The following is a 10,155-nucleotide window of genomic DNA, read 5'->3' on the forward strand; positions in this document are numbered from 1 at the left end:
AGAAACGAGGATACTTTTGTTTCGGTTCATTAATCTTGATGTATCAGCTTAATCGAGCTTGTTGAGACTATATAAGAAAATTTGTAGATTAAATAAGAAAAAATAATAAAATTAAATATAATATAAGATTAAATAATAAAATATTTGAAAATAAATTAATATGTATTTCCAAAAGTTTTAATAAAAAGTGTATAAAAAAACAAGTTACGATCTATAACGATTAAATTTGTTGCCGCGTAAAGGTGCTTCATCCTTTTCAATTAATTCCTCATCGATCAAGACATCGAAGTCGCCTAAAGCTTCGTTACTCGGAATTTTATTCCACCTCGCATCCGGTATCCCGTCTGGGGGGACAACGACGGAGACGATGTTGTCGATCAACTTATATTTTAATATTCTATCATTATGTGTAGTCGACTGTAAAGAGGGGGACGCATTAACTTCTACCAACCAGGGCTTCAGCGTTTTATCTATAATGATGTCATATCCATAACATTCAAAACAATGGCGATCGTTTGCCATTACAGGGGCCACAGCTTTCAGGGAGTGGACAATCAGCCAATGCATATCTGCGAATAGTTTCTCTGTAACCGAACGTCCTCGAGTACCTTCTAAATACAGACGGAAATTCTGTATACTCATTTTACCTCCATGCAAATTGTTATAGTCTCCCCCATGTTTTTGTACGCTCACATTAGTCAAATGAACGTACATGTTATCTAACTCAGTAACACTCGTATCATATTTCACAGTACAAAATCTACAGAAGCCATGTTGAAATAAATAAGCCTTTAGAGGACGGAACGAAGTTACCAAAACATACAATCTCAGATCGAATTTCTTGCCACCAATCAAAAGGGGATTGTCAATATAACGCGATATAACGTAACTTTCTTTACTGCTGATCTGTGGATGTAATGGAGTCTTAGCTTCACGAGACCACTTCTTTAGTTTAGAAAGTTTGTTTATCAAGAAAATTCCAGCCCCCTGCGATTTCCCACAGGGTTTCATAATCCATGTACTTTGGGGTGATTTCCGATATTCCTCAACGAACATGTTATAATCAGCAGGTAGAACGTAGGTGACAGGAATAAAATCCAAATGCAAGTAACGCGTGACAGCTTGCCCATTAGGTAACATGACTTCTGTCTTTTCTGCTAAGGGATTACCTTCTCTTTCCAGCTCTTTGCGATATCTTTTAATGTTCTTCACTAACAAATCCTTTCGAGAAAGTTCATAGTGATTTGGAAAATGATTAATTATTTGATTATCACTCATTCTGTAACCATTTTCGATGCTAAATATGTTGCGACAATTTTGTGTGAATGACCAGTAGAAGTTCCATTCGTCGTCGGGTCCGACTTGGATCCAACCACGCCGTTCGAAATTGCTTATAATAACAGATTTTTCAAGGTCAGTACAATAAGTTACTCTGCCTTTATCCATATCAGTTTTTGATTTTAAGAACAAAATACTCTTTAAAAACTCATATTTTTAAAATTAAAAAATTATTTTAATATAAAGTTATAAAAATAAAATATGTATTAATCAAATTTACTTTTTTATATTAGCTATATGTATCAAGCACAAATTATTCAGCCAATATCACAAAATTAAAAAAGTAAATAAAATTTAATATTACCGGCAGCGAAAAAAGCTGATTTTTTATTAACAATAAATTATAAATATAATATTATTTAATTAAAAACACCTGGCGATAATATTTTTCTAAAATGGTTAAAAATTTTGTTTAAATTGTTGACATATTATATGTACAAAAAATGTATACACCGTGATTAATAGGATAATATATTTCTATCAAATAGCAGATTCTAAATGTTACATAATTATATAATCTTCTTCAAAATGGCAACATAATCATTCTGTAAATTATAAGGTGAAAAATTCTTCGTATCGCGGTTAGTTACTTATAAATAAAATCATTTCATAACAACTTGGAAAACTACGTTTTTCATGCTTTTATATCAAAATATAATTATTTTGATATTGATAATGTTGTATACATAATACAAATATGTTTTTGTATTGGTATTTAAAAAAAGTTATAAGGATGTAACAATATGCGATGGTGTTAAATCAAATACTGGACTATTGTTCAAAAAGACACTTCGATTTAAATACGCAGCTGTTACATAATATTAAAAAAAAACACTCTTAAAATTTCAACCTCCGCATATATTTTTTTCGAATTAAGCAATCATTTTTTGTGTTAAGGTTTTTACTCTGGTATCCCTGCACTTAGCGTTACCCGGAAGGACCGATACAACGAGGCAGGATTTTAATTTAATTTCTTTTTTTTATTGTTTTTTTTTTTTATTTTTTATTTATATAACATTTTAAGAAAGTATAAAACTTTGTTAAAACGTTATTAGGTTTTTCGTATCTTATGTAAGTCTGGTCTGATTCGGATTGGTTTAGGTTAATCTTTATATTCACCCACCTTTTGGACATCTTTGACATTATAGAAGCCTTACATTAATGATATGACCAAACGTGGAATGATTCGCACGTGACATTGGCGAAATAATCTATTCCTTTTTGGCACAAAAAAAAGCCACAAAAAAGAGGAATGACATATCCCAAAAAACGACCTCAGAAAATTGAAAATTTCCTTTATTTGAACTTTATTTTGGTATCTCAAAAGCGGTTAATTTACTGAGGCAGCTTTTACCTAATATATATTCATTTTTACGATATTACAAGATGGCCCCCAATTCGGAGTATCCTTTTCGAAACTATATGCTAATACTGTCCTAGTTATTATCCAAAATGGACATCATGAAGTAACTTAAATAATTTTAATTTCCATATAAGTTAAAATTTACCTTTTTTCAATGTTTAGCTGGTTTTTTAGTGACACTGTTATAATTCAACCATTGAATATAATATTCTGATATTGATTAAGTGCAAACAAAAAAATCGTTTTGAAAGATAACTTTCACGACGAAAAGTTGAGCTATCCTTAATAACGCATCCCGAGCACAGCTTTGGAAGTACGGATTTGTTATCCGCACAGCACCAGTTAGTTCAGTTGCGTCGGAAAAAAGACTATCACTTCGTCGTTGGTATGCTGAATGGTAAAAACGAATTAAAACAAAACCTCGTGAAAAGGATTAAATAAAGTAAAGCATTTGTGTGTTTATTTTCTTTTTATTTACTTAATATCTATTGAACTTATTTTAACCAAGGTCATCGACATAGCCCACCGGATTAGTAAGCTGAAGTGGCAGTGGGCTGGCCATATTTGTCGTAGAACCGATAACCGTTGGGGAAAACGTGTTCTAGAGTGGAGACCGCGTCTCGGCAAACGTAGTGTAGGACGTCCTCAGGCTCGGTGGAGTGACGATTTGCGCAAGACGGCTGGCAGGAGCTGGATGCGAGTTGCCGAAGAAAGACCACAGTGGCGTGCATTTGGAGAGGCCTATGTCCAGCAGTGGACGAATGCGGGCTGATGTGTGTATGTGTTATTTTAACATGAAATATTACTTAAATTACTGCTAACTTACCAATAATTGGTATATATACAAGGGCTAAGTATCCCAATAATAATAGATTTATTTTAACTAATATTTAAATAATTTTTGGGTAATTTTTTTATAATTTTAAACTATTATAGAAAAAAAACACGTATTATAAATATGCACAAATATACCTTTGTTTCAAATTAAGTCTTAAAATATAGACAATAAAATTAACAGTGGTATTATTATCGATCATGAAATATTGGTATCATAATTTGAAAGAATACTTTTAGCTTAAATAAATATATATCTATATTTATTTATTACGTACAAATTTGCATCTTGTATTTTATGTATAGTGTATTTTTTTAAAAAAATAACATTATGTAAAACTAAAGAACTAAATGTTACCAAAGAGTTTGATTTTCTTTGAGCAATACAAAGCTTTGACTCCTTCATAAAACCACACACTATTTCTATGCCAAAGGGTAAAAGGGTTGTAATACTGCCTGTCGTTATCGATTTGTTTGTTACTAAACAACAGTTTAGAAGATGATGATTTTATTCATTATCTCATATCACTTATACCTTGATGTTGATGTAATTTTAGAAATCTGAAAAGTATTGAATTATTCTTCGTTTAATTTGATTTAATTCATTTTTGAAGCGTTAAATATCATATGTAGTGTGTTTTGGTTCTATAATTTAAAAAAGGAAAACAAACAGAGATGTTTATGTTTTATGGATAATACTTTGTCTCTCTCGAGACTAGAAGACCTCTAGAGATCTGTTAATAAAAAAAATGCTTGCTATGTTCCAAATAGGTTTATTGTACTAATAACCTTCCAAGTTTCGCTAAGGTTAAAATGAAAATATTGATTTTCAGTTAGGCTAGTTCTTTTTATGTAGTAAACTATATTTAGTATAAAAATCAGATGAATATAAAGATGATATATTAAACGAAAAACTAAATATTACTACCTAAATTAACTATATATAATTTTATGTAAGGGAACAAGTTTATGAATAAAATTAGTAAATATTATTCTTTATTTGAAATTTAAATTTATATTATCCTTTGTTTGATTTTTTTTTGGGTCACTGTGGACATGTACTACCACAGATTCTACCATTGAAATCAACTTTGTATATAATATGTATGTATTGCTCATTGTACGAGTGAACTGTAAGGTTCTTTAAGAATAATAAAAGTTTTATAACCTGAAAAAAAAATAACAAAATTAATCGCTTCAGTTAATATTGTAAACAGCGGTACTGCTTGCACAGTGCTTACTTGGTCCCGTGAAGGTGCTTAGTTTAGGAACAACTAAATTTTTGGGTCTATGCGCAAACGAGGGCTCCTGTTTTTATTTACTTAGGCCCCTTGAATTGTTCGTGAGGGTTTAGTGAACGCGAACAAAATAATCTCTCAATATTATTACTTTTTACTTTGCTTGTGTTTTTATTTAACAAAATTCAGTACAAAATATGACAAGTTCATTAATTGTAATTGAAGTTCCTATTTTTGATTCTGCACTGTTTATACAAATGTTATAACTATAATGACACATTCGAATTAAAATATATATATAATATTTTTAGATTTATTTCGCTGTGTTAAAATCACCTGTTTTAGATAAATAACAGGTACTACCCACTCAACATATCTAGCGCCAAACAGAAATACTTAGTATTGTTGTGTTAAGGGGGAGAGAACCAGTGTAGCTGCAGGCATAAAGGATATAACATTTAACTCTATGCAATTGGCTATGCTTTTATGGTATCTATATACCATTCCATAAAGGTTAACATTTCTTATCGTGCCAATATGTATGGGAGTACTGAGTAAGTACGTATAAATTTTTTTATCAAATAAAATAGTATGTTCAAATTATTCCATATTTAACCTGCACATATCGCTTTAACATCTTTATACAAAATGTTTCAACAATATGTATAAGATATATGGAATAAATATTGGTCAAGAGTTTTATAAACAAATGCAAAGGGCATGTAATGAAAACCAATTCCAATAAAACACGCAAGATACATTCCTATCAATGACATCGTCAGTCAATGTAACCGATTTCCAAGTCAGGATCTTAAGCTTTTTTTATAGGTATATATATACTGCTCTCATCTATCTGACTCTCTGTCATTTAAGCTCCATATCATACATATGATGCGTTGCACAATAAGTTATATTTATTCGTCATCAGTTCACCTGACCGCTTGCCTTAATTACTTCCACTATTAATTAATTGCAGAGATGAGTCGAAAAGTGGGAAATTTAATACGTAATTAAACATGTTTTATAACATATTTTCATTGAATATTTAACACGGTCACAAAAATGATATATTAACAGCAAAAACAATTAACAGCGGTATTCTGTACGAAGTAACTCGAATCTCACCGCATGATATGAGTGTGAAATGTCAGAATGCAATATACGACTATTTATAGAAATTAGATAAACGTATCAAAATGACGTATAAACGTTAGTCGGTTGTCAACGTTTTACGAGTGAGATACGAAGTGAATTCTCACAGAATCACACTGTCGCAAGCCATTATAACCGCATGAGAATATTGACCTATGTTAGGTGACCTAGGTTTCTCAGTGTACTTTACCTACGATTATATTTTGAATGATCTCCGCCGCGATTACGAATTATGATATATATAATACAGACCTAAACGACTTGTCCGTTGTAGTGTATGGTGCATGGCAACTAAATTACAGAAATGACAAATTTGATTAATCAAACAAATAAAAACACTACTTAAATGTACACATGACTAAGCACCGATTTCAATATTCCTAACATCGAATTTCCATCAAGCTTTCATCCTCTATGTTACCCCCTTAGCGAACGATCTTCTTAAAATATCTTCCTATTTCCTAATCCTACGATAACATATGTTATGTAAGACTTATGTAAGTATCTGTAAGTATTATGTAAATATCTTAGTAGTTTCAGTAGTGAGTTTACACAATCTCACTGTCGGGGCAGATGGTAGCTCTAGTTGGCGTATCCTTGGCGAAAAGGTAGACGCACATAGGGCGCGAATATCGGAAGATATCCCACGCGGCGGTTATTTGCAAAACGATAGTGAATTAATTATTAAAAAAAAAATTATAATGCAATTTAAATTGATAAATATTTTTTCATTTATGGCATTAAGGATTTTTGGCCATTATTTTATTAGAAAAATAAAATCTACACCAATATTTCAGATGAAATCTGACAAGGGATTGAAAATCGGTCCAGAGGTAAATTATACGACATTATATTTACATGGTAAAATAAATAAAAATTAGCGTAGAGTCCTTTTCCTGTAAAGTTTAATAAACCATATTTACAATATTATTACAAGTGTAACGGATTGTATGATAAAAATAGTAGTTAAAAATGTGTGACAACTTTTTATTGCTGTTCGACATAGTAAGCGACTGTTTGTAATTATTTTCGTGTCAGCTACACGTTCTCATTAAATCTAAAGTTCTTAAGTTTCTGTGAAAATTGTAATGAGATACACAAGGAATAAGAGATATATGTCCGTAATTATGTACGAGAAAATTCAAGAAAGAGATTCTTTATTTCGACCTGTGTTTTAATGTTTGGACATCATTAAAATGTGCTTAATCTCAAATATTGATGTTGATGGCTTCCAGTGTGATTACAGTCATAGCGACTATTCTCAACGAAGACGAGCCACCTGTACAGGATACAAGAGACAACCAGTGTATTAGCAAATCCAATTCATGGATGTAAAAATTTAGCACTCCTAAAATATATATCGCAAACGTGTCATCGGAACCTCACTGGAACGCTACGCACGCGCCCTCTGTCGGTGCTCGACGGAGTCAATGTTTCACTGGTTGAGCGGCGCACTCGACACTTCTCAAGTAGCAGCCGGCCAGTGCGGTCGAATATTGAAACCGACGCGCGTTCCTAGTTATAGCTATGCGATTGAACACTGTAAAGGAGTTCATCAATTTACTGTGTTTCGTTGCTCCAGCATTACCCATCGACGCCCACAGCTTGGAAATTAATAACTACGGACCATACTGATGAAACTGTGGCTCATTCTCCGTCATATATATTTTATGGAGATTTTATTTTTGCCCGCTAGTCATTTATTATTTCTCCAATATCACGTGCGATGGAGATTGAACGATTCGGTCGATATTACGGCCACAATAATTACTTTAAAAAATGTACATTACATCATCTTGTATCTAAGGTATTTTAAAATCTGGATGTAAAGAGTATCTGTAGGTACAGGCTTCATTTATTTGTGTCTAAAACAGCATCGTAAATTTGACTGACATATTTAAGTTATGTACGAAACCTTACAATTTGGTTAACCCCGTTTTCAATCATACATAAGCATCAACTAAGAAAGGATTTTGCGGAAGTCAACTTCTAAGGAGGCGAAAACGGGTGGATTAGAGATTTGCTCAGGTGACATTGTCTGAACTATAAGAAATACAAACTTGAAAATCAGATGTCTTTTACCCCTTTAAATCTTTTAACATATATATTATTACAAAACATGATAAAAATAAATGGATTAGAGAGTTGAGTGGGCATAATCTTTAATACTCGAAGTCAATGATTTTTTTTTTTTTATGACAATTTATCTTTTTTTTTTGATAAAAATTATTTTAATAAAACACGATACGTCGTACAATCTCTAGTTAGAGATGTTATTAACGTTATATTTCTGATCAGTTATGCTGATTAATTTTGCAGCTGTCATGTACTCAAGCGCCAACATGCGGTTTATGTACTGTAAGTATTTTTATATTATCTGCATGTTTTTATCTCGAGACCTCTTAAGACTACAACACTTTTAATTGATCATTTTTAGTCAAGTTTTCTTCATCGCAAGTACTATTGATTATTGTTAGAAAACTCTATAGTAAAAAAATGCTGCTTTGGTAACTAGAATCATTTTCTGTCTTTGCGAATAATAAAATATTGTTGCTAACAAAAAAGGCGCTCATTTCGTAAAAGTGGCCAATTTTCTTAATCTTCACAGATAACTTTCTCAGAAGATAATTTAGCTTTATATTTAATTTAATAGGTTTCTACATACTAATATATTATTAATACACTATTTAAATAGAATGTAAAAGAAATTATTATTCAAATATTAGTCAATCGTATAAGCGTTTTATTCGGGTCGGTGAAATGAATAAAACTTCGTTTAAAAATAGCAGCATTCGCGAACAGCAAAGCCATAAATCTGGTTTCAAATATCCGAGAGCTCTTTGCAGACAAAAAACAAAGAAAGACCTAAACGAGTCCCTGAACAAATTTCGCTAAAATTTGCAAACATTTGCTATTGAAATATCATGAATGCCCGATTAAGTGTGTGCATTTTTGGATGCAGGCGATGTAATCCTTAAATGATGATCTATGGACGCGGGTTCAAATCTGGGCACTATGATTTTTTTTTTTTATTTCCAGTACATTATTCTTTTTATGATGATACTTTCAATCATAGAGTTCTAGTTCTAAAATCGATAGAGAATACTATACACATTCATGTGATCTTGAGATACGCGTTAAATCGCGTAAATACGTTATTTTATTGTATGTATCAGATAAATGTATCCTTTTAATAACTAATATTTGCCATCTATATAAATATCAAGCAACGATAGATTATATCTGGTAATTAAATGAGCTGTATACTATTTGGAATTAAATACAGTATTAAATGTAAATGTATAAATACTTATATTGCATAGAACTTATTACCAAGCTTCCGATTTATTTTTAAATATATGTTTTTTTTTTAAATATAAAATATAAAATCGCTCAGCGCTTTAGCTCGTTGCGAGCGCTTAAAGGATCACATGCTAATTCTGTACGCATCTATTTAAAAGTACGATGGATTATACGGATTTTTATAAAATCGCGTATTACAAATCTTAAAAACAATATCCTGCGGAAACTAAAATAAAATATATTTACAACTTTTCACAAAGGAAAATCTAATACAGATGTTCCGCTTAAAAACTTCTTGTTCTTTTAAAATACAATGACAAAAATTTATAAAACGGTGGTTAAATAAACATGTCAAAATATTTTATGTAAGGTTTCGTAGAGCCAACAATATAAATAGCAATCATTTATGCTTATGTGTGACTGTCTTGTTGGTCTGGTCTGCTGATTACGAGAACCCGGGTTCAAATCCTGGGTACTATAAAAAAAATTGAGTTTTTCTGCCAAGAAATTTTCAGTAGTAGCCCGCAGAAATTGGCAGCACTGTGCCTTTTCACTTCCGTACCTCGAAGAACTTGTTAAGCTAGCGCCTGAACCCATTCCGGTTGTGTCGACAGCAACCCATCTAATTATAAAGGTAAGGAACTAGAAAGTGAAAATGGGTGACATGGTCAAAATTAAGACATCATCATCATATTGGATTAAAGCAATGAATATTTATATAATGTATGTAAATGTATGTGTTTCCTATGCTTTCAATCGTCAAGCATTGAGGAATAGCCGTTATTCTATAAAGATGAAACGAAAGATAACGTAAACAGACAATTATTAAGTTACAAGTATTACTCTAAAAAACTGTAAATGTAATGCATATTAATGTCTTGAAAGTAAGTGTAAAACCAAACAGATAGACAACTTGGAGCGGCCAAA

The 10,155-nt window shown here is 31.5% G+C and overlaps 1 protein-coding gene across 1 annotated transcript; it reads right to left on the minus strand.

Moving 5' to 3' along the window:
• Positions 1-204: 204 nt before the first annotated feature.
• LOC125065815 (polyglutamylase complex subunit TTLL1-like) lies at positions 205-1,459 on the minus strand. Its single transcript, XM_047673651.1, has one exon. The coding sequence runs from the start codon at positions 1,444-1,446 to the stop codon at positions 205-207; it is 1,242 nt and encodes a 413-aa protein (XP_047529607.1). The 5' UTR covers positions 1,447-1,459.
• Between the last annotated feature and the right edge of the window lie 8,696 nt (positions 1,460-10,155).

Source organism: Vanessa atalanta, chromosome 8 (assembly GCF_905147765.1).
Source record: "Vanessa atalanta chromosome 8, ilVanAtal1.2, whole genome shotgun sequence".
Taxonomy (NCBI): Eukaryota; Metazoa; Arthropoda; class Insecta; order Lepidoptera; family Nymphalidae; genus Vanessa; species Vanessa atalanta.